General features: G+C 47.4%; 1 protein-coding gene across 11 annotated transcripts in view; it reads right to left on the bottom strand.

Moving 5' to 3' along the window:
• RAD52 (RAD52 DNA repair protein) overlaps positions 1-25,676 on the bottom strand; it is a 97,757-nt gene that overhangs the window by 11,155 nt on the left and 60,926 nt on the right. For 2 of the 11 annotated variants that reach the window (XM_017858541.1, XM_017858540.1), the window contains exons 3-8: positions 9,174-9,275; positions 7,549-7,650; positions 6,391-6,484; positions 6,160-6,227; positions 3,189-3,307; positions 1,520-1,595 (exon numbers count right to left, since the gene is read on the bottom strand). In XM_017858541.1, coding sequence (XP_017714030.1) covers positions 1,520-1,595; positions 3,189-3,307; positions 6,160-6,227; positions 6,391-6,484; positions 7,549-7,650; positions 9,174-9,257 — 543 coding nt within the window. In that variant the 5' untranslated portion in view covers positions 9,258-9,275. The other 9 variants (XR_001882635.1, XM_017858546.1, XM_017858539.1 and 6 more) reach the window with 9 other exon arrangements.

The raw sequence follows: 25,676 nt of genomic DNA, 5'->3' as shown, positions 1-25,676 counted from the left end.
AAAAAAAAAAAAAAAAAAGTTAATTAGCTGGGTCCAGGTGCAGTGGCCCATGCTGTAATCCCAGTGCTTTGGGAGGCCGACGCAGGAGGATCACATGAGCCCAGTAGTTCAAGACCAGCCCTGAGAAATTCTGTCTCTACAAAAAAATATAATAATTGTTTAAAAAATAAAGTAGCTAGGTGTGGTGGCACATACCTGTAGTCCTCGCCACTTGAGAGGCTGAGGCAGGAGGATCCAGGAGGATCCCTTGGGCCCAGGAGTTCAAGGATGCAGTGAATTAGGTTTGCACTCCTGCATTCCAGCCTGGGTGACAGAGCAAGACCTCATCTTTCAAAAAATAAATAAAAAAAAAAAAAAAAAGAAAGAAAGTGGAAGTAGTTACAAGGGTCTGGGAAAAGGGGGAAATGTGGAGTTCTTGTTTTAGGGGTATAGAGTCTTAGTTCTGCAGATCAATTTCACAACAATGTGAATACACTTAACGCTACTCAACCATACACTAAAAATAGTTAACATGTGATGTGTTTTACTACAATTTAAAAAAAGAAAAGGCCGGGTGCAGTGGCTCATGCCTGTCATCCCAGAACTTTGGGACGCCCAGGCAGGCGGATCACTTGAGGTCAGGAGTTCAAGACCAGCCTGGTCAACAGGGAGAAACCCCATCTACTAAAAATACAAAAATTAGCCAGGCGTGGTGGCGGCGCCTGTAGTCCCAACTACTTGGGAGGCTGAGGCAGGAGAACAGTGTGAACCCAGGAGGCGGAGCTTGCAGTGAGCCGAGATCACACCACTGCACTCCAGCCTGGGTGACAGAGCAAGACTCCGTCTCAAAAAAAAAAAAAATGCCTAACAAAATATTAGCAAACTGAATCCAATCATGTTTACAAATGATTTTTTAAAGGAGTTTTTACAGATGCCCAGAGATACACACCTTGTGGGGCTCCATGAGGAAAAGAATCTCAGGCACAGGATGGAAATGCTGCCCTGCGGGGTGACATGGCAGGGACCTCGGAGAGCAGATGAGGCAGGAGGAACACTCCAGAAGCTACTCATCGCAAGTCAGGTGTGACTCCAGGGCTGCCCAGCCACAGACCCCATTCTCCAAAGGCAAATGCTCAGATCACGTGACAGGTACTGACAGAAATAATGGGCATCTAAATCTTAATGACACCAGAACTAAGGAAAACAAAGAAGGCTCAACAGTGAGGCTGGGAGTGTCTGGGAAGGACAGCGGTGCTGCAGAGGGGGTAGGCTTCACAGACTACCCCCAACCACAGTTCTCTACCTACACGTAACACAAATGCTCCCCATCTCACATTCCCGTCAAATGATGTGATGTTAAAAAAAGTAAACTGTTGTGATTAGTTCCTGCTAGCTCTGACATTCAAAATCTGAAATAAACATTCCAGACCCTCTAAATGGCTGAGTCCTCACTTCTTCTCCTTGCATCCTCCAAGCACTCAACTCACGCCACAGAAGCTGGCTGCATCATCCGCACTGCACTCATCCATGTCTGATGTACCTGGCGTGGAAGCTTATTTAGGGACCTCAGGTAGTCTTTGTCCAGAACACAGTTTCCAAGTGCGTTTCCAAAACTCCTAAGGGCAAGAGGGGAAACAAAGTGAACCAGGGTTAAGAATGGTTACACATGAGTATCAGAGAATAGACTTACAACTTTTGTACAGGTTGCTTCTCAGGTGCAGCAGAGAAAATGGACCCTAACATGCGTTCCCCACTGACGTCGGGTAAGCATCTAGCGTGTTCCTGCACCATGTTAGTTTCTGAGAATACTGCAGTGAGAACAAGACACAAATCCCTGCCTGCACAGAGGTGATGAAGACTGAGGCACCATTCACAAAACCCATCAGCCACTGCAGAGAGTTCTCCTTTTTTTTTTTTTCTCCAAAGAATGCTCCAATTTCCCAGCAGGAGTAGGCGACACACACTTGGGGACTGGGGGCTCAAGGGCACAACCTTCCATGAGCAAAGTTCTTAACTTGGGGTCTGCGGACTCCCCCACAGAATTCACAGGTTTTTCTGGTTCAATTCACTTCAATTCTCAAAGACATGGATACGGTTTCCTGTTTATTCCCTCCCAATTTCACGTTGGAACGCGGCCTCCAATGCTGGAGGTGCGGCCTGGTGGGAAGCACTGGATCCTGGGGGTGGATTCCTCATAAACAGCTTAGTGCCACCCCCTTGGTGTTCAGTGACTTCTCTCTCAGTTCACGAGAGATCTGGTGGTTGGAGTATGGGGCTGGGCATGACGGCTCATGCCTGTAATCCTGGCACTTTGGGAGGCACAAGGCAGGAGGATGACTTGAGTCCAGGAGTTTCAGACCGGCCTAGGCAACATAGGGAGACCCTGTCTCTATAAAAAAAAAAAAAAAAAAAAAATTTTTAATTAACTGGGGGTGGTGTCATGTGCTTGGGATCCCAGCTACTCGGGAGGCTGAAGCAGGAAGATCACTTACGCCCAGGAGTTCAAGGTTGCAGTGAGCAATGCTGGCACCACTGCACCCCAGCCTATGCATCAAAGCAAGATCCTGTCTCAAAAAATGAAAAACAAACATAAAATAAATAAGCCTGGGACCTCTTCCCTGTCTCTCTTGCTCCTCCTCTCCATGTTCCCTCTCCGCCTTCTGCCATGATTAGAAGTTTCCTGAGGCCTCACCAGAAGTGGATGCTGGCACCAGGCTTCCAGTACAGTCCACACAACCATAAGCCAATCAAACCTCCTTTATTTATAAATCACCCAGCCTCTGGTATTCCTGCATGACAACATAAATGGACCAACGCAGACATCCGCGTGACTGTGTAACTAAGTCAACTATGCTACTGTGCATAGCGGAGGGCTGCTGAGGCGCACGGAGAGGATGAGGGTGCTGTCCGTGCACTCGCAGTAGGAGGGCGAAGGTCTCTGGCACACATGACTGAGTGTGCAGAGAAGAGAGAACGCAGGATTCTACCACTTATTCCTGCGAGGGAAGCCTGAAACAGAAACACTGAAAACATACTAACGAAAGTGGAAAAACAGGGCAGACAGGAGCCGGGGCAGGGGTGAGACTTATCTTCCATGTTGCTTAGATTTTTGAACCATGTGGCTGTATCACCTCTTCCAAAAACAACCGAAACCTGCTCTGAAGCAAGCGCTGAAATGACACAGGTTAGACTCCCAGCCCCGCACTCACCTGAGGGCTCGCTTCAGCCCATCTGTCACCGCCTCCTTCCTTGCCTTCTCCAGAGATAAGGCCTTGGACTTGAGGCCCTCACTAACACCATAACCAACATCTTCGTGATAGGAACCATCCTGGGGGCAGAAAAGGAGTTCAAACTCAAACACAAGACCGGCAGGCGCGCCACAACTCCCCCTTTCCTCAAGCAGCAGCGTTCAAAGCAGGAATCTGCCACCTAGCAGCCTTGCCACAGGGGCATGGGCAGAAGCCTGGGTGAGAATCCACTGTCAGTGCTGCTTCCTAGACCTGGTCTGCCTGGACATGTGCCTGTGGTCAAGGTGTCAAGATGATCCTCCCTTCCCAACTTCCCTCTGACACACAAAGGGCACATTAGAAACCCACCCCAAATCCTACCAGTGTGCATTACCCTAAGGTAAAAAACCTCTGGAACGGCCAGGCTGGGCGTGGTGGCTCACACCTGTAATCCCAACCCTTTGGAGGCCGAGGCAGGTGGATCACTTGAGGTCAGGAGTTCAAGACCAGCCTGGTCAACATGGTGAAACCCCGTCTCTACTAAAAATACAAAATTAGCCAGGTGTGATGGCAGGCACCTGTAATCCCAGCTACTCAGGAGGCTGAGGCAGGAGAATCACTTGAACCCAGGAGGCAGAGGTTGCAGTGAGCCGAGATCCTGCCACTGCACTCCAGCCTGGACGACAGAGTGAGACTCCATCTCAAAAAAAATCCCTCTGGGATATCAAAAAAAGGGAGAATTTGAATATTGGATCTAATGGTCTCTAAGGATTGGAGAGCAAATCCCTTTGGAAGGCAGGTGGCATCCAGCTCCTGCCGTTCATCAAAAGTGAAGGTGAACCAGAACACATCATTCGCTGATTGAGAATTAAATACAATGTTTGATGATAGCACTCAGTGATTTTTAAAAAATAACTCAGAAAGCACTCAAATAAATGAGTGACACTGTAACAAAACTCTTTCCATTCTCAGCTACTCATTCATAGACACAAGGTTTTCTATTACTATTTAGAAAAATAAGTCAGAATAGAATTAATGCTGAATTGTTCATAAAGAAATAAGCAGGCTGGGCACGGTGGCTCACACCTGTAATCCCAGCACTTTGGGAGGATGAGGCAGGTGGATCACCTGAGGTCGTGAGTCCAAGACCAGCCTGACCAACATGGAGAAACCCATCTCTGCTAAAATCACACACAAAAAATTAGGCAGGCACGTGGCGCATGCCTGTAATCCCAGCTACTCGTGAGGCTGAGGCAGGAGAATTGCTTGAACCCGGGAGGTGGAGGTGGCGGTGAGCTGAGATCAAGCCATTACACTCCAGCCTGGGCAACAAGAGCGAAACTCTGTCTCAAAAAAAAAAAAAAAAAAAACAAGGGCGGGCGCGGGCGGGCGTGGCTGCAAGCCTGTAATCCCGCACTTTGGAGGCGAGAGCGGGGCGGATCACGAGGTCATGGAGTTCGAGACATTCTGGCTAACACGGTGCACCGCGTCTCTAACTAAAAAATAGCAAAAAACTAAGGCTGGGCGAGGTGACTGGCGGCCTGTAGTGGCGCCGCCTCGGAGGGCTGAGGCAGGAGAATGGGGCATTAAACCCGGGAGGCGAGGCTTGCAGTGAGGCTGGATCCGGCCATGCACTCGCCCGGGCCGCAGGAGCGAGCCTCCGTCTCAAAAAAAAAAAAAAAAAAAAAAAAAGTAATATTTAATTATGGCTATATGGATATATAAACTAACTAACTGAAAAAACAGCACTATCCATCTCATTAAGATATTCATTTTCCATAAATTTTATATTTTTTATTTTGTGGCAAGATTTCAAATCTTTAATTTTCTAAGTTATCAAAATTTTGCTATATTTATGTTTTCTCTTCACCATAAATACAATTGTCTGGTCAACTGTGTGTTAGCAGTAGCTATAATATAACTAAATCCAAAAGAAATCTCTTAATATTTAGAGCCTTAAGTGCACTGAAAATTTACCAATACTTTTATTTTTATACACATGCAAAGGCAGAGAAGCATAATGAGACTATCAATAAAATTTTTCTTTTTTTTCACCCAGGAGTTCAGTGGCACAATCACAGCTCATCACAGCCTCGACTTCCCAGGCTCAGGTGATCCTCCCACCTCAGCCTCCTGAGTAGCTAGGACCACAAGCGTGCGCCACCATGCCCAGCTAATTTTTTGTATTTTTAGTAGAGACGGGCTTTCACCATGTTGCCCAGGCTGGTCTCAGATCCCTGGGCTCAAGCAATCCTTCCACCTGAGCCTCCCAAAGTGCTGGGATTACAGGAATGAGCCACCTCGCCTAGCCAAACTCTCAACCATAAATATGTATTAGGATAAAAACCAGTAGGGAAACAGAATGGAAATATAAATTCAGATAAAGAAAGAACCATGTAAAATTTCTAAGATTAAAAAAAAAGCCTGTTCATTGTATTTCTTCAAATAAATGATAGATCTAACCCTGTATAGTACTGAGAGTCCACTGGAACATTTAACAAAGATCTAACAGACTTACGGTAAGTCCTCACTTAACATCTTAAATCACTGTAACTTTAAGCAAAACAACTTCTTAACAAAATCCAATTTTGTTTTTATCTGTAACAAAAGGACGTGCTTTGCCTAAAGTTGAGTTACCAAAAACTTATCAGTGATGGTAAAATTATTGTATTTTAGAACGTCAGATTTTACCATATGCCAAAAAATATACCCTTTGCAACAATTTTTATATGTGGTGAAAACTTGTGTTAACTTGAAAATGTGCAAGAGAACAGTTTTTCCATCCTTTTAGGGAGACAGGAGCAACAGTACTTGAATCCCACCATTCTGGGGAACACTGGCTGAGACACAACTCTGCAGCCCGGGTCCCTGTCCAGCTACCTACCTCCCTACCTGCTCACCTTCTGCTACCACCCACTGATCCCTCTGGGCAGGTCTACTCCATCCTCCTCACCTTCAACTGGACCCTCACAAATGCACAGACTCCCACGTAGAACTTGCCATTGTTGAGGTCAACAAAATCTAGGAGTGGGAAAGAGAGCAAGTTGAAGAGGACACTGATCGCTGTGCCACAGCCGTTCTTCCTGCTGGCACTAAGTCCACCTACCTCACCTCCTCACTCACAGCACCCTTTCACCAGGAGCTGGACAATGCACAAGTCCCCACTGCTGCAGAGCGTACTCACCCACATTCTGCTGCGTGATGGAGTGTGCCCAGCCATTGTAACCAAACATCTCATTGGCCAGATTAATCACTCGATGACCCTCAATGTAACACACCTAGAAAAGAAATGTTTTTAAGGAAAAGCTGGGTTAAGTCCTTACCACACTTAAATGTGAATCAAAATTTACATAATTTATTCCTCATCTACTTTTTTGGATAAACTGCCCTTAAACATTCTACTCGGGAGGCGGAGGTGGGAGGATCGCTTGAGCCCAGGAGCCCAAGGCTGCGGTGAGCCATGACCATGCCACTGCACGCCAGCCTAAGCGGCACAGTGAGACCCAGTCTCTCAAAAAAAAATTATTTTTCAAGAAAATTCTCAATGAATTTATTTCAAACATCTTCTAGATGGTGCCTGCGAGAACTAACGGTCTGTTGGGAGGAGGAACTCACCCAGCAGCTGCTAAAATTCAGTTTGCAGAAAGTATAAATCTCGGTTTGACGTTATTTTATGGAAGACCAAAAATATTCACAGAAGTTAAAATTAGAAGCAAATGATATGCAATTATGTGTCAATCATAAGTTCTTTAAAAAGCGTTTAATTCAAAAAAAAAGAAGCAAATGGCAAAACGAACATTTTTTTTTTTAATGGTGTAAAGGCTGGGCATGGTGGCCCACACCTGTAATCCCAGCACTTTGAGAGGCTGAGGTGGGAGGATCACTTGAGCCCAGCAGTTCGAGACCAGCCTGGGCAACATGGCGAGATGTCGTCTCTACAGAAAATTAAAAAATTAACCAGGCATGGTGGCATGTGCCTGTAGTCCCAGCTAGTCAGGAAGCTGAGGCAGAAGGATCGCTTGAGTCTGAGGGAGGCTGCAGTGAGCCGAGATGACACCACCGGTCGGACTCCAACCTGGGTGACAGCAAGACCCTGTCTTAAAAAAAAAAAAAAAAAGATGATGTAAAAATCCTAAGATGGCGGTTACGCAAGTGTCAAGACCATGCCTGGGCCCCTTCAGATGAGAATGAAGTCGGGAACCCATCCCCTCCCAGGGACACTGGGAGACCTCCAGGAAGTTAACAGGAGCCTTCAAATCCCTGAGGACCCAGAGAGGGAACTGGCAAGGCCATCGGAGTCTGTCTTTGGATGCCTGCTTTCCAGGCACATGAACTCTCCTACCTTCTGGCCTCCTCCAGCCATGCGGCTACTTATGTATTCTGGGCCCAGCCTCTGCCTCAGGGCCTTCTGGATGGCCTGGTACTCTTCCGCTGTGTACTGGCACTGCAACCCCAAAAAAGAAAATTCAGTTCACACTTCACCATTCCTCACATCACTGAGTCTCCAGCTTTTCGACCTTTATACTCTTAAAAAGACCCCCCAGAACCTTTGTTTATGTGGGTTGTATTTATCTTATTAGAAATGAACTGAGAAACTTTTAAGGCATGCACGCCATTAGGCATCATAGCAGTGACATCGCGTATCACTTATGCAGTCTCTGAAGACTCTACCGTTCACTCATGAGAGAATGAGTGTGAAAGAGGCAAACAGTATTATTATGAAGGTAATTTTGACCTTCGGGACTCTGAATCTGGGTCCCAGGATTACATTTTGAGAACTGCTGCCTTAGCTGCTGCTACCATCCTTATAAAAGTTTCTGAAGCATAGGAAGCTACGATGTCCTGGCTTCAGAGCTGTAAACGACGTCAGCACAGGAAGCGAGTATGGAAACGGCACAGGGACGGGAAGTCTTGCTTCCATTTGCCCTTTCCAGAGATGGACACCTTCTCCAATGCAACAATCTCCTGTCCTGCACAAACGGAAACACACGACTGCTTGCTGATTTGGGTTTTGTCCCCCTTGCCCTGTTTGGATGAAATGAATACTCACAACTCTCTGGTAAAAATAAAGATGGAGTATGGGTGGACAAAGCAAGAAACTTTTCTATGCACACAATGTCCCTACAAGGAATATGACCCCCAGGAACTTTCCATGCCTCCAAGAAAGACAAGGAGGCAGGCGCGGTGGCTTATGCCTGTAATCTCAGCATTTAGGAGGCCGAGGCGGGCGGATCACAAGGTCAGGAGTTCAAGACCATCCTGGCCAACATGGTGAAACCACATCTCTACTAAAAATACAAAAAATTAATCCCGGGCATGGTGGCTCATGCCTGTAATCTGAACACTTTGGGAGGCCGAGGCAGGCGGATCACCTGAGGTCTGGAGTTCGAGACCAGCCTGGCCAACATGGTTAAACCCCATCTCTACTAAAAATACAAAAATTAGCTTTTTTGGCTTGGTGGCGCATGCCTGTAATCCCAGCTACTTGGGAGGCTGAGGCAGGAGAATTGCTTGAATCCAGGGGGTGGAGGCTGCAATGAGCTGAGATTGCACCACTGCACTGCAGCCTGGGTGACAAAGCAAGACTCAGCCTCGAAAAAAAAAGAAATAGAACTGGGTGGCATGCATACAGGGGCAATGGGAAATAGGGAGATTTTCACATAGTTTCATTTTGAATTTGATGTTATACAAATGTTATCTACTCCCCCGCCAAAAAAAATTTAAATCTAAATCTAATCCCCAGTACTATCAGTCTTTTGATAGCTAATGTTCCAAAATGCCCTCCAGAGTTCACAAAAGACCCCCAAAAAATGCATCTAAAGGAAAAACCAGTAACAACAAATAGCTCACACATGTACTATGTAAATGTACTATGTACTACTCACACATGTACTACGGTGCTCTACAAACCGCCGCACCCTAACTTTACTCAACCTCAACCTTTCCAGGCATGAAGGAACCAGTTACCTGTCCAAAGCATAACACCGCACCGCTGCCAGCAGCAGGATGGCTTTCATGTCCTCTGAGAACTGCTTCCTCAGTCCCAGACATCTTGACTCTGGTTGACCTCTATATAAACAAAAGGGGGGACAGGAACAACAACAACCCTCAAAGAATGTTTAAAGTAAAAGGCAAGAGCCTCTACTAAAAAATCACATCCTTATGTAGCCGGGCGCAGTGGCTCATGCCTGTGATCCCAGCACTTTGGGAGGCCGAGACGGGCGGATCACAAGTTCAGGAGATGGAGACCAGCCTGGCTAACATGGTGAAACCCCGTCTCTACTAAAAATACAAAAAACTAGCCGGGCGTGGTGGCGGCGCCTGTAGTCCCAGCTATTCAGGAGGCTGAGGCAAAGAATTGCTTGAACTTGGGAGGCGGAGCCTGCAGTGAGCCGAGATGGAGCCACTGCACTCCAGTCTGGCGACAGAGCGAGACTCCATTTCAGGGAAAAAAAACAACAACAATATATGCAATATCCTAAGAGTTATTTACAAACTTCTAAGCACTGCTCCAACCCAGAGCAGAGCTCCTCAGTGGTCAACTACGGTCTCTCAAGCTACTGGAGATTCTTTAAGGTCTGCTTCTACCTTTCTGTTAACATGTTTGCTATTGTGTTGGTGCTCCTTTTTTTTTTTGAGACGGAGTCTTGCTCTGTCGCCCAGACTGGAGTGCAGTGGTGTGATCTCGGCTCACTGCAAGCTCCGCCTGCCGGGTTCCTGCCATTCTCCTGCCTCAGCCTCCCGAGTAGCTGGGACTACAGGCGCCGCCACCACACCTGGCTAGTTTTTTTGTATTTTTAGTAGAGACGGGGTTTCACCGTCGTAGCCAGGATGGTCTCGATCTCCTGATCTCTCAATCCGCCCGCCTCGGCCTCCCAAAGCGCTGGGATTACAGGCGTGAGCCACCAGGCCCGGCCAATGGTGGTGCTATTAAAGGTGATTTTTACAATAAGAATATATTACATTTATAACTATAAAATCAAAATTACAAAAATATTCTTTATGGGAAAGCAAACAAAAAATTTACTATTGGTGGAACACTGCTAATCCAAAAATCCAAAACTCAAAATGCTCCAAAATCCAAAACGTTTTGAGTGCCAACATGATGTGCTGTAGTCAAAACACAGGTAATGGCCAGGCACAGTGGCTCAAACCTATAATCCCAGCACCTTGGGAGCCCGAGGCAGAAGAACTGCTTGAGCCCAGGAGTTTGAGACCAGCCTAAACAGCAAAACCCCATCGCTACAAAAAATTTAACAATTAGCCACGTGTGGTGCTACTCAGGAGGCCGTGCGGGAGGATCGCTTGAGCTCAGGAGTTTGAAGCTGCAGTGAGCTATGATCACCCCACTGCACTCCAGCCTGGGTGACAGAGCGTCTGACTCTTGTCTCAAATAAAACCCAAAATGGCAAAACACAACACACAGTTTATTGAGCTTCTCCAAGAGAAAAATACAATAATCAGCCAGATGCTGTTGCTGACACCTATAATCCCAGCATTTTGGAAGGCTGAGGCGGGTGGATCAGCTGAGGTCAGGCGTTCGAGACCAGCATGGCCAGCATAGCGAAACCACGTCTCTATAAAAATACAGAAATTAGCTGGGCATGGTGGCGCATGCCTGTGATTCCAGCTACTCAGGAGGCTGAGGTGGGAGAATCGCCTGAACCCAGGAGGCAGAGGTTGCAGTGAACCGAGATTGCACCACGGCACTCCATCCTGGGCGACAGAGCGAGACTCTCAAAAAAAAAAAAAAAGCCGGTCGCGGGGGCTCAAGCCTGTAATCCCAGCACTTTGGGAAGCCAAGACGGGCAGATCACGAGGTCAGGAGATCCAGACCATCCTGGCTAACACGGTGAAACCCCGTCTCTACTAAAAAATACAAAAAACTAGCTGGGCAAGGTGGCAGGAGCCTGTAGTCCCAGCTACTCGGGAGGCTGAGGCAGGAGAATGGCGTAAACCCGGGAGGTGGAGCTTGCAGTGAGCTGCACTCCAGCCTGGGCGACAGAGCGAGATTCCGTCTCAAAAAAAAAAAAAAAAAAAAAATTATCTTTAGGCTCTGAAAACAAATGAATTTCACGTTTAGACTTGGGTCCCATTCCCAAGATATTTGATTATATATATGCAAATATTCCAAAATCTGAAGTCCAAAACACTTCTGGTCCCAAAGCATTTCAGAGAAGCAATACCCAACCTGTACTAGCTAAGAGGGCAACTCTGGAAGGTGGTGGATATGTGAATTACCTTGACTGTGGTAATCATTTCACAATGCGTTCACATATCAAATCATCACACTGTACACCCTAAATATATATAATTTTTGTCAGTCATACCTCAAAAAAGCTGGGGGGTAGGGAAGAAAAACCAAGTGAATCCGTTTTAAAGTTTAAAAAAACCAGCCAGGTGCGGTGGCTCACACTTGTAATCCCAGTACTTTGGGAGGCCGAGGCAGGCGGATCATCTGAGGTCAGGAATTAGAGACCATCCTGGCCAACATGGTGAAGCCCTGTCTCTACTAAAAATACAAAAAATTAGCTGGGCGTGGTGGTGCACGCCTGTAGTCCCAGCTACTCGGGAGGCTGAAGCAGGAGAATCACTTGAACCCGGGAGGCAGAGGTTGCGGTGAGCCGTGATTGCGCCATTGCAGTCTGGCCTGGGCAACAAGAGTGAAACTCCGTCTGAAAAAAATACATAAATAAGTAGAGATGGGGTTTCACCATGTCCACCAGCCTGATCTCGAACTCCTGACCACAACTGATCCACCCACCTCAGCCTCCCAAAGTGCTGGGATTACAGGTGTGAGCCACCATGCCAGAACACGTCTCACATTTAAAGAGCAATCTGTGGCCGGGAGTAGTGGCTCACACTTGTAATCCCAGCACTTTGGGAGGCCTAGGCGGGTGGATCACCTGAGGTCAGGAGTTCGAGACCAGCCTGGTCAACACAGTGAAACCCCATCTCTACTAAAAATACAAAAATTATCCAGGCGTAGTGATGCACCCCTGTAATCCCAGCTACTAGGGAGGCTGAGGCAGAATCACTTGAACCCGGGAGGCGGAGGTCACAGTGAGCCAAGATCATGCCACAGCACTCCAGCCTGGGCAACAGAATGAGACTCCATCTCAAAAATAATAATAATAATAAATAAAGAGCAACTTGTTCTACTTTTATAAATAACTTAAAACACTCAGCCAGGTCGGGCACGGTGGCTCGCGTCCGTAATCCCAGAACTTTGGGAGGCTGAGGTGGGCAGATCACCTGAGGTCAGGAGTTGAAGACCAGCCTTGTCAACATGATGAAACCCTGTCTGTACTAAAAATATAAAAATTAGCGAGACACAGTGGCATGTGCCTGTAGTTCCAGCTACTCTCGGGGGGCTGAGGCTGGAGAATCGCTTGAACCCGGGAGGCGGAGGCTGCAGTGAGCCGAGATCACGCCACTGCATTCCAGTATGGGCGATGGAGCAAGACTCTTTCTCCAAAAAAAAAAAAAAAAAAAAATTCAGCCTTTTATTGAAGACAATCTTGTCTTTGTCCATAATGTAAACATGAAATAATTTTGCCTTTTTTGCTCTTTTACTTTGAAAAAGATGCCTACTGTTCGGCTTTCCTTCTTAAAACTGTCTACAATGGTTTTCCCATTGTAAAAGTAAAAAAAAAAAAAAAAAATTTAAGAGACAGAGTCTTGCTCTGTTACCCAGCTGGAATGCAGTGGTGTAATCATAGCTTAATGTAACCTTGACCTCCAGGACTCAGGTGATCCTCCCTCTGCAGCCTCCCGAGTAGATAGGACTACAGGTTAGTGCTATCATGCCTGGCTAATTTTTTTTAAATTTTTTTAGAGATGACTGTCTCACTCTGTTGCCCAGGTTGGTCGTGAATTCCTGGGCTCAAGCAATCCTCCTGCCTTGGCCTCACAAAATGCTGAGATTAAAGGCATGAGCCACTGTGCCCAGCCTCCATTATAAAATTAAAATATCTTTATTGTAGAAAGCTTTAAACACATATCAGAGAATATGGAAGTAAAATTCAGCTGGATCTCCCCAAGAGATAGCTGTTGTCTTTTTGTGTATGTGATTGTGTTTGTCTGTGTTTTTTATATGTGCATATTTGTTAAACAAAGGTAGAATCCAAATGCATTAGGCATATCTTATGCAGCACCTCAAATCTTCTTCGCCTCGTGTGTCCCTGAGGCCCTTGGTCACTTTTTCCACCCCAGCTGTCACTGGGCTGATCAAACACGTCTGGGTTATGACCAACTGCCCACAGGTACAACCCCACGGTCCCTTACCTCCTGCACATACTGGGTGCCTATCACTTCCCACCCTTGGATTGCCCCTTGCCTTGGAGGTGTGAGGGCCTGTGGGACCTACCTGGTACCCACACATACACAGCCCAGAAGTCTGTGGGAATTAATCTGCCATGAAGCAAACCTTTTTCCAATGAGACACAGAAGCTGAGGGGTCCGTCCATCCTTCCTTCAGATGGATTGCCCTGGTGCAGTTATTCATACATCCTCCTGGAAAACAGCTTTAGGGGAACAAGCAACCAACTGTACTTGCACCAAAGGTGGCCAGCTTCAAAATGCACCCTCGAACTGACTTAATCTTCCTTCTCCCTTCACTCATCTTTCCCCTACCTCTGCTTCCTGAAAGTACACTTCTTGAAAAATTGATAACACATACGCTCTTGCCTCAAGCTGTAGGTTCTCTAGGTTCTAGGGTACCCAGGTACAGCAGACACTACGAATGCTCTATTAATCATCCTTCAGCTTTTTGTTTTGTTTTGAGACAGTGTCACTCTGTCGCCCAGGCTGGAGTGCAGTGGCGCAATCTAGGCTCACTGCAACCTCCACCTCCCAGATTCAAGCAATTCTCCTACCTCAGCCTCCTGAGTAGCTGGGACTACAGGCGTCCACCTCCACACCTGGCTAATTTTTGTATTTTTAGTAGAGATGGGGTTTCGTCATGTTGACCAGGCTGCTCTCGAACTTCTGACCTCAGGTGATCCACCCGCCTCAGCCTCCCAAAGTGCTGGGATTACAGGTGTGAGCCACCATGCCCGGCCATCCCTTCAGCTCTTACCACAATAGTGCACCCTAGTCTGACTTCCAAATGCCATCTGCATCTTGTTACCTGAGAGCTTTCTTTAGTATCCAGACTTCTTTGCACCTGTTTATGGCAAGCTGGAAGCACCAGAAAATGGAACCACCCGGGCGCAGCCCTCAAATGGTGCCTGACAGGAGCTGGTGTTGAAATACTCTCAAGCTCTCACCCCTCTGTGGGGTGCCACCAAGCTGCGAGCTTCCCCAGTGGAATTAGGGTGGGTTGCTACCAGTGGCAACAGGCTTGATAACTCACCCTTAGTTGTCAAGCTTTCCTTTCCTGTCTCTCTTCCCCTCTCCTGTCTCCCTTCCCCCTCCTCTACTGTGTAAAGGACTAATCTCCAAATCAACTACTTGGGAATAAAAAGGAGGGCGGCAAAAGATACCTTTACAGTGTAGAAAGCTGGGAGTTACCACCTTAATCATTAAGTAATCAAACTTAATGTCACCAATTACAGTCACATCATGTGCTTCCTGATGGATGCACTAAGAAGGTCAAATCACTTAGGTAGTATTTCTACGAATCTAATCATGAGGAAATAATCAAGCAAGTTGAAATCTATAAAGCAATTGGCCTGGACTCTCCAAAGCATCACTGTCTCAAAAAACAAAACAAAATACAAGGGCTGGTGGACTCTTCAATATAAAAAGAGGTTTACGGCCAGGTGCAGTGGCCCACGCCTGTAATCCCAGCACTTTGGGAGGCCAAGGCGGGTGGATCATCTGAGCTCAGGAGGTCAAGACCAGCCTGGCCAAAATGGGAAAAATCCCGTCTCTACTAAAAATATAAAAATTAGCTGGGCGTGGTGGTGCACACCTGTAGTCCCAGCGACTTGTGAGGCTGAGGCAGGAGAATCACTTGAAACCAGCAGGTGGAGGCTACACTGAGCCAAGATGGTGCCACTGAACTCCAGTCTGGGTAACGGAGCAAGACTCCATCTCAGAAAATAAATAAATAAAGGCTTAAGAGACATGAAAACTAAATGCACTGTGTAATCTTTGAAGAAACTTTGGATCAGGGATAAAGAAAAGCCACAAAGAATATTATTAAGACACTGGGGGAAATCTGATGATGGGATGAACGTGAGACTGCAGCCACAACCTCCTGGGCTTTGTACAAACCTGCTGGGTTTGTATTTTTAATCTCTACTAAAAATACAAAAATTAGCTGGGCGTGGTGGCAGGTGCCTGTAGTCCCAGCTACTCAGGAGGCTGAGACAGGAGAATCACTTGAACTCGGGAAGCGGAGGTAGCAGTGAGCGGAGATTGCGTCACTGCACTCCAGCCTGGCAATAGAGTGAGACTCCGCCTCAAATAAAAAAAAAAGAAAAAGAAAAACAAAGGGCACCCTCTGAAAACTGTGCTGTGAAAGACACAAGAGAAAATTTAAAAGCCAAGGGACACACAACCGTCTCCCCTACAAAAAGGCCTTCCAGTAGAATTAGAAGCCAGACTTTTCTACACCTGCAAAAGATTCGGAACTACTCTTGAAGTAGGAATCTCAAAAATCATCCTGAATGATTTGTCACTCCGGCTCACAAAATGCAAACTTCGAGGAAAAAAAGACTGAAAAGATTGAAAGAACCTCAGGTTCCTGTGGGCTAATACCAAAATGTCTAACTCACATATAATTGATCCCAGAAGAAGTGAAAGAGAATGGAACAGAAGAAATATTTTTAAAACTAATAGCTCCAAATTTTCCAAACTGGCTGACAGACATAAATGTACAGATTTAAGAAGCTCTGCAAATCTCAAGGATAAATCTAAGGATAAATACAAAAAAATGATGCCTAGATACACCACAGGCAAACTGCTAAAAAAAATAAAGAGAAAATCTTGAAAGCAGGCAGAGTAATAACACATTTCATACGGAGTAATGAATGATGCAAATGATGGCTCCATTTTACAATAAAGGTAAGAAACATATCTAGAAATAAATTTAACAAAATATGTGTAAGACTTCTGAACTGAAAACTATAAAACAGAACTAAAAAGAAATTTTATTTTTGAGACGGAGTTTTGCTCTTGTTGCCCAGGCTGGAGTGCAATGCGTGATCTCGGCTCACTGCAACCTCCGCCTCCTGGGTTCAAGCGATTATCCTGCCTCAGCCTCCCGAGTAGCTGGGATTACAGGCATGCACCACCACACCCAGCGAATTTTGTATTTTTCATAGAGAAGGGGTTTGTCCACGTTGCTCAGGCTGGTCTCGAACTTCCAACCTCAGGTGATCCCCCTACCTCAGGTGATCCGCCTACCTCGGCCTCCCAAAGTGCTGGGATTACAGGTGTGAGCCTCCACACCTGGCCTGAAATTTTTATTTTTATTATTATTATTTTTTGAGACAGAGTTTTGCTCTTGCTGCCCAGGCTGGAGTGCAATGGCGGTATCTCGGCTCACTGCAACCTCCGCCTCCTGAGCAAGTTGAAGCAATTCTGCTGCCTCAGCCTCCCAACTAGCTGGGGCTACAGGCATCCGCCACCACACCTGGCTAAGTTTTGCATTTTTAGTAGAGATGGGGTTTCACCATGTTGGCCAGGCTGGTCTCCGCCCGTCTCAGACTCCCAAAGTGCAATATTACAGGTGTGAGCCACCACGCCCAGCCTAAAAAGAAATTTTAAAAGGCCTAAATAAGAAGGAAAATGCACCAAATTCATATATTTGAAGACTCAATACTGTTTAGGTATCATTTCTTTCCAAATTGATCCATAGATTCAATGAAGTCCCAATCACAATTTTACCAAATTTTTCTGTGGAAACTGGTAAGATAATTCTAATATGTATAATGGAAATGCAGAGGATTTAGAATATTCACATCAAGCTTGAAAAACAACAACAAAATTGGAGGACCTACAACGACAAGACTTCAAGACTTACTAAAGCTACAGTAATTAAAAGTGCGGTACTAACATAAGGATTGAACAATGGAACTGAAAAGGGAGCGCAGAAATCAATTACCATTTGTACAGTCACCTTAATTTCAAAAATGCAATACCATAGCATTTTCAACAATTGGTGCTGGAACGACTGGGAAAAAAATTAATATTTAATTATATCTCACACCATTCACATAAACTAGAGATAGATGATAGGCCTAAACATAAAACTAAAACTGTAACATTTATAGGCCGGGCATGGTGGCTCACGCCTGTAATTCCGGCATGTTGGGAGGCCGAGATGGGCGGATCACGAGGTCAAGAGTTCAAGACCAACCTGGCCAACATGGTGAAATCCTGTCTCTACTAAAAATACAAAAATTAGTTGGGCGTGGTGGTGCGCATCCATAATCCCAGCTACTCGGGAGGCTGAGGCAGGAGAATCACTTGAACCTGAGAGGCAGAGGTTGCAGTGAGCTGAGACAGCGTCACCGCACCCCCACCTGGATGACAGAGTAAGACTTTGTCTCAAAAAAAAAAGGCCGGGTGCGGTGGCTCAAGCCTGTAATCCCAGCACTTTGGGAGGCCAAGACGGGTGGATCACAATGTCAGGAGATCGAGACCATCCTGGCTAACACGGTGAAACCCCGTCTCTACTAAAATACAAAAAACTAGCCGGGCGACGTGGCGGGCGCCTGTAGTCCCAGCTACTCAGGAGGCTAAGGCAGGAGAATGGCGTGAACCTGGGAGGCGGAGATTTCAGTGAGCTGAGATCCGGCCACTGCACTCCAGCCTGGGCAACAGAGCGAGACTCTGTCTCCAAAAAAAAAAAAAAATTACAGAAGAAAACATGAAAGATTATCTTCACAGTCTGAAGGCAGCCAAGATTTCTTAGGACTCAGAAAGCAATAACTATAAAAGAAAATATAAGAGAAAACTGATTACATCAAAATGTAAAACTTCTGTTCATCACACAACTCTAAGAAAATGAATAGGCAAGCAGACAGAGGACAGGTAACCAGGGTATAAAGGTTATATAAATAACTCCTACAACTCAATAAAAAGACACACACCCAATTTAAAATGGTCAAAAGATTTGAGCAGGCACTTCACAATGTATTATACGTTGTCATCAGCACAGGAAAAAGTGCTCAACACCATGAGTGACTGAGGACTAAAATTAAGACCATGACACACCACACCCATCAGAATAACTAAACGACTGACAACACCAAATGTTGGCAAGGACACAAAGCAACTGGAACTCTCATACACGGTTGGCAGGAAACAGGCTGATAACCACTCAGCTGTTAATGCACACTACTCTTCATGAAAAAGAAAGGACGACTCTACGGACTGAGCCACAGGCCCAGGGAGCAGAGCAGCAGAGGCCCAATCCCAGGCCTTGAGCCCTACTGGTTTTTTGAGACGAAGTCTTTTCAGTCGCCCAGGCTGGAGTGCAGTGGCACAATCTCGGCTCACTGCAGTCTCCGTCTCCCAGATTCAAGCAATTCTCCAGCCTCAGCCTCCCAAGTAACTGGGACTACAGGCACGTGCCATCATGCCCAGCTAATTCTGATTCTTGTATTTTTAGTAGAGACGGGGTTTCACTGTGTTGCGTAGGCTGGTCTCGAACTCCTGAGCTCAAGTGATCCACCCGCCTCGGCCTCCCCAAGTGCCAGGATTACAGGCGTGAGCCACCGCACCCGGCCTATTGGTTCTTTATAGATCTTGAATATCAGTCTTTTGTCAAAGAGGTCCCTGTGCTTCCCCATTCCTTTTCTTACAGTAGTCTGTGATTACATTTTGATGTAATCAATCATATTGATCTTTGTGTGTGTTTGCTTTTTTAAGTGACTCTATGGCATCCTGAGCCCTAAGAAACCTTTACACACACTCAGACCATGGAGATATTCTTCTCATTTTCTAAAAGCCTCACGGTTTTCTAATTTTGGAAATAGATCTAGGCTGGGTGCGCTGGGTGCAGTGGCTCACACCTGTAATCCCAGCACTTTGGGAGGCTGAGGCAGGTGGATTGCATGAGGTGAGGAGTTCAAGACCAGCCTGGCCAACATCGTGAAATTCCATCTCTACAAACAACACAAAAATTAGCTGGTCCTGGTGACATGTTCCCGTAGTCCTAGCTACTAAGGGTGATGAGATGGAAGGCTTGCTTCAGCCTGGAAGGTGGAGGCTGCAGTGAGCTGAGATCACTCCACTGCACTCCAGCCTGGGTGATAGAATGAGACTCTGTCTCAAAAAAAAGGAAGAAATTAGGCCGGGTGCGGTAGAAAGAAACTAGGCCTGGTGCAGTGGCTCAAGCCTGTAATCCCAACACTTTGGGAGGCCAAGGCAAGCAGATCACCTAAGGTAGGGAGTTCGAGACCGGCCTGACCAACATGGAGAAACCTCGTCTCTACGAAAAATATAAAATTAGCCGGGTGTGGTGGCGCATGTTTGTAATCCCAGCTACTCGGGAGGCTGAGGCAGGAGAATCGCTTGAACCTGGGAGGCAGAGGTTGCGGTGAGCCGAGATCGCACCATTGCACTCCAGCCTGGGCAACAAGAGTGAAATTTTGTCTCAAAAAAAAAAAAAAAAAAGGAAGAAAGAAAGAAATTAAGTAGCCAGGAGCGGTGGCTCACGCCTGTAATCCCAGCACTTGAGGCTGAAGTGGAAGGATCGCTTGAGGCTCAGGAGTTCAAGACAAGCATAGGAAACATAGCTGTCTCTACAAGCAATGAAACATTAGTCGGGCATGGTGGAGCATGCCTGTAGTCCCGGCTACTCAGGAAGCTGTGCTGGGAGGATCACTTGAGCGGGGCGAGGAGGGGTCAAGGCTGTAGTGAGCCATGATCACACCACTGCACTCCAGCCTGGGCAACACAGGAAGATTCTGTCTCAAAAAAGAAAGAAAGAAATTAAATATATACCTGTCACATGATCCCAAAATTCTGATAGGTGTTTTCCCAGAGGAAGTATGGCTCGATGAACAAGACTGGAGCAAGTTTCTTCTATTTTCATTTATGAACACAGTGCTACAATGTTCATGGTACTTAAAAAGAATTGGCAGAAGTAGAAAGAAATGGCCAGGCACGGTGGCTCACATCTGTCATCTCAGCACTTTGGGAGGCCAACACAGGCAGATCACCTGAGGTCAGGGGTTCAAGACCAGCCTGGCTAACATGGTGAAACCTCGTCTCTACCAAAGATACAAAACTTAGCGGGGCGTGGTGGTGGGTGCCTGTAATTCCAGCTCCTCAGGAGGCTGAGGCACGAGAATCACTTGAATCTGGGAGGCAAAGGTTGCAATGAGTTGATATCATGCCACTGCACTCGAGCTTGAGCAAGAGTGAGACTCCGTCTCAAAAAAAAAAAAAGTAGAAAAAAATTTTTAATTGAAAAGAAATCTCAAAATATAGTTACCTCTAAAGCCTTATGCAGCTCAACACAGTCTGAAGTATGTGTTTTTTTTTTTCGGAGACATTCCGTTGCCCAGGCTGGAGTACAATGGCGCAATCTCAGCTCACTGCAACCTCCACCTCCCAGGTTCAAGTGATTCTCGTGCCTCAGTCTCCTGAGTACCTGGAACTACAGGCATGCACCACCACCCCCAGCTAATTTTCTGTATTTTTAGTAGAGACAGGGCTTCACCATGTTGGCCAGGTTGGTCTCAAACTCCTGACCTCAGGTGTTCTGCCCACCTCAGCCTCCCAAAATGCTGGGATTACAGGCAAGAGCCACCACACCCGGCCAGAAATATGTCTTAAAATCTGTGGGAAGGGAATCCGGAAATCTCAGCACTTTGGGAGGCCGAGGTGGGCAGATCACGAGGTCAGGGGTTTGAGACCAGCCTGGACAACATGGTGAAACTCCGTTACTACTAAAAATACAAAAAGTAGCCAGGCATGGTGGCGGGCGCCTGTAATCCCAGCTACTTGGGAGGCTGAGGCAGGAGAATCACTTGAACCTGGGAGACAGAGGTTGCAGTGAGCCGAGATCACACCACTGCACTCCAGCCTGGGCGACAAGAGTGAAACTCCGTCTCAAAAAAAAAAAAAAGAAAAAAAGCCTGTGGGAATATAGGATTAATTCCCTCACACTATGATCATTTCTCTACACTCCCACACCCAGCCATTAGAGAACTGCGGGGCCATACGCTAATCACTGAATCCCCAACACTCAGCACAGTCCCCACCCAGCACAGAGTATAAAGAGCATTTTAGCCTTATTTTAGCTTCTCTCCACATCAAAACTGCCAGTTCAGTATTAAAAATGAGTGCCCTGAGTGAAGAAACATTAAAAGCTGCAGAGATGGAAAAATATCCACTAGGCTTTCCGCCCTTGAACCACTGCTGAGAGAGTCAATCATCATTATTCAGGGTAGTTATGTCCTTTAATGGTATCATGAACACTGAACTAGCAAATACTGAGCCACTGCTCCTAGGGGAAATACAGGCCAATACAGAACCTTGTTTTATGTGTGCTTCTGTTTAAAGACATCTTATTTAATATATATTGTGAATGCATTAACACTGAACTCACAACCGACAACAAAAGTGGTGCCTGAACAAAGCTAATCTCAAAGCTTATCTTTTCTCTATAAGATACGTCACAGCCTTCAACTTGGAAATACTAGATAGCAGTTCTACTCTTGGAGGCCATTGTAAACAGCGAAATCACCAAAAGCGCACACACACACACACACACACACACACACAAAATGGCACTAAGTATACAGCCAAAATAACACTTATGTATAGTCTCAGAGCTGAAACAGGAAGGCAGAGTGTCACCTTATTTGAACACAGCTGGGAAAGCGTACAGAGGGCGACTCAAAATTTTGCACAACTATCCTCTCCCACAGCTGGCTCAGTTACCTTTTTCATACACTCATCTCCAACTATACCGTTTATACAAGATAACACGTTTTGGTGTACATTACATAACAGCAACCTCTGACGGTTTCTGCCTCCCTGAGAAGACCAGCACACAAACATTTCTCTGCTTGATACCACTGTACTTAACGGCCTGGTAAGTGTTGAACTGAGAATAGACGACTTTAAAAAACATTCCGTGAGGGGCGCGGTGGCTCACGCCTGTAATCCCAGCATTTTGGGAGGCCAAGGCGGGAGGACCAACTGAGGTCGGGAGTTCGAGACCAGGGTAACCAACATGGAGAAACCCCTTCTCTACTAAAAATACAAAATTAGCCGGGTCTGGTGGCGCACACCTGTAATCCCAGCTACTTGGGAGGCTGAGGCAGGAGAATCGCTTGAACCTGGGAGGCAGAGGTGGCAGTGAGTCAAGATCGGGCCATTGCACTGAGACCTGGGCAACAAGAGTGAAACTCTGTCCCCCAAAAACACAACAGACAAACAGAAAACAAAACTCCCGCCCAGGCGCACTGGCTCACGCCTGTAATCCCAGCACTTTGGGAGGCTGAGGCAGGTGGATCACCTGAGGTCAGAAGTTCGAGACCAGCCTGGCCAACATGGTGAAACCCCATCTCTACTAAAAATACCAAAAATTAGTTGGGCGTAGTGGCCCGCGCCTGTCAGCCCGACCACTGAGGAGGCTGAGACAGGAGAGTCGTTTGAACCCAGGAGGCGGAGGCTGCAGTGCGCCGAGATCCACCATTGCACTCCACCCTGGGCAGCAAGAGTGAAACTCCATCTCAAAAAAAAAAAAGAGACTCCCCTAAACAATACCAGACCTGAGACCCCTGAATTACCTGACTCAATCCAAGAGTTAAACGCTAGTTTCCAAAAACCAAAGTTTTAAATGTCTGTGCCTCAGACTGCGAGTTCCGTGGAGGCCTAGACCTAGAAAGTCTAGAAAACCACCAATATCCATCCAATCACGGAGAAACAAATGTGGTATATCCACACAATAAATAATTCAGCTATCTAAAAAATGAAGTTGATACATGCTACATACAACATAGATGAACTGTGAATCACTGTATTAAGTGAAATAAACCAAACGAAAGAACAAATAGTGTATAATACAGTACTGAGAATAGGTAAATTCACAGATTAGTGCTGCTGGGAGGAGGAGGACATAAATGGGTGTCTGCTAATGGGTTTCAGGGTTTCTTTTAGGGATGATAAAAATGTTCTGGAATCAGACAATGGTGGTGGTTGCACAACCCTGTGAATATACCTAAGCCACTGAATTGCACACTCTGGACGTGATGGCTCACACCTGTAATCCCTGCACTTTAGAAGGGCGAGGAGTTGAGACTAGCCTAGCCAACCTGGTGAAAAATACAAAAATTAGCTGGGTGTGGTGGCGTGTGCTTGTAATTCCAGCTACTCGGGAGGCTGAAGCAAAAGAATCGCTTGAACTCAGGAGGCGGAGGTTGCAGTGAGCCGAGACGGCGCCACTGTACTCCAGCCTGGGCAATAGAGCGAGACTACGTCTCCATTTTTTCAAAAAGGGGGTGAATTTAATTGTATGTGAATCATATCTCAACTTTTTTTTGAGATGGAGTCTCGCCCTGTCCCCCAGGCTGGAGTGCAGTGGTGCCATCTCGGCTCACCGGTGGGCAACCCCTGCCTCCCGGGTTCAAGCGAATCTCATGCCTCCGCCTCCCGAGTAGCGGGGATTACAGGCGCCCGCCACCAGGCCTGCCTGTTTTTGTATTTTTCAGTAGAGAGGGGGTTTCGCTATGTTAGCCAGGCTGGTCCAGAACTCCTGGCCTCAAGCGATGCTCCCGTCGGCCTTCCAAATTTCTGGGATTACAGGTGAGACACCGCGCCAGACCTCTATCTCAATTTGGTAACAAGGCTCAATACTCAGCTAAACTGAGCGTCAGATTTTTATTTATTTATTTTCCCCGTGACAGGGTCTCGCTCTGTCGCCCGGGGTGCAGTGTCGTGGTACGGGTGCGATCCCGGCTCACCATAGGCTCGACCTCCCGGGAACAGGCGGGCAGGCCGCCACCATGCCCGGCGTCAAATTCCTTTTAAATCAGTCATTTCTTCCCAGCGTCCCCCGCTCCCTGCAACTCAGCTTCGTTTAGCTGTTAACACCAACTTCAGCTTCCCCACGCCTGTCTCCGGGCAGCGTCTCCAGGGAAGCGCCACCACGGACACCCGGCTGTCCGCACCGCGGTGGGGTCCCGGCGCGCTGGTGCCCGGTTTCCCGTACCCCGCCTTCCTGCCCATCTCTCGGGAAGCCGCGATACTGAGCCCCTCACTGCGCCGGTGAACGAGAACAGGCCTCTGGACTCAGCATCTCTACGCTGAGACCTCAGGATCAGCTCCACCGCAGCCCCAGGTTCTCGACTCGGAAGCTGAGCCTTGCCACGCTCCACACCCACGGCCAGAACCACCCCGGGGGAAGCCGCTCTCCTCCTCCACTTACGCACCTCCGGCAGCGCGCGGTGCACGCAGGGAGCTCGATCTAGGCTACGGACAAGAAGAGCGCTTAGATGGAGGCCCGCAGAGGAGAATGGGAAGGGTGTGCGAGGGTCTCTGGGAAGAAGGTCCCAAAACACGCCCAGCGCCGGAGGGCAAAAAAAGACAGACCGGAGGAGGAACCGTAAATCAAGTAGGAGGGGAAAAGAGCCGCAAAGCCGTCTGCGGCAGCCGTAAAGCAACCTGGAGGCACAGCGCTGGCATCTACGTGCTGAGCCGCTCGGCCTGCCCCTTCCTCCTACTTCCCTCCAGCTTCCCTCGGTCTGCGGCCGTCGGATCTCTGCTGCCCCCTGGTGGGCTCGGGGGTTTCGTCAGGCCTTTAGGAGCAAGTGAGGCCGGCGTGGTTCACACTTCACGTGCCCGGCGCCCATTAGGATGCGGGGCTCACCTGTGCACAACTGGGAAGCTCTTAGGCAGAATGGTTGTCGGAGACTTTCCCAGATTCCGCCCGGGCCGAGGCAGCGGTGGACCTGGTGGTTCCGGAGGCCCCTCACCACCGCCGCGCACATCCAGTCGTCACCGGATGGCGCCTTCGGTTAGCGACGACTGCGGGGAAATGGAGGAGTGCGGCTTGGCGAGGCCCTCTCGAGAATGCCCCTGGGGCCGGCGCGGCGGCTCAGGCCTGTAATCCCCGCACTTTGGGAGGCCGAGGCGGGCGGATCATGAGGTCAGGAGTTCGAGACCAGCCTGGTCAACATGGTGAAACCCTGTCTCTACTAAAAATACAAAAAAGACACCGAGCGTGGTAGCGGCGCCTGTAATCCCAGCTCCTCGGGAGGCTGAGGCAGGAGAATGGCATGAACCCGGGAGGCGGAGGTTGCGGTGAGCCGAGATCGCGCCTCTGCACTCCAGCCTGAGCGACAGAGCAAGACTCTGTCTCGGAAAAAGATGGATGGATGGATGGAAAAGGATGGATGGATGGATAGATAGATGATTGATTGATTGATAGATAGTCCAACCTCAGAAAGGAAAAGGGCCTTCTATGTATAAAAATTGAGCAATAAATCATAAAGTAAATGGATAAATGTAACTACTTACATAAAACTTTTTAGACGTATGTTAAAAAAAAAAATC

This window comes from Rhinopithecus bieti, unplaced genomic scaffold (genome assembly GCF_001698545.2).
Source record: "Rhinopithecus bieti isolate Rb0 unplaced genomic scaffold, ASM169854v2 scaffold_45617, whole genome shotgun sequence".
NCBI lineage: Eukaryota > Metazoa > Chordata > Mammalia > Primates > Cercopithecidae > Rhinopithecus > Rhinopithecus bieti.
This window is presented reverse-complemented; position numbering and strand designations above follow the sequence as displayed.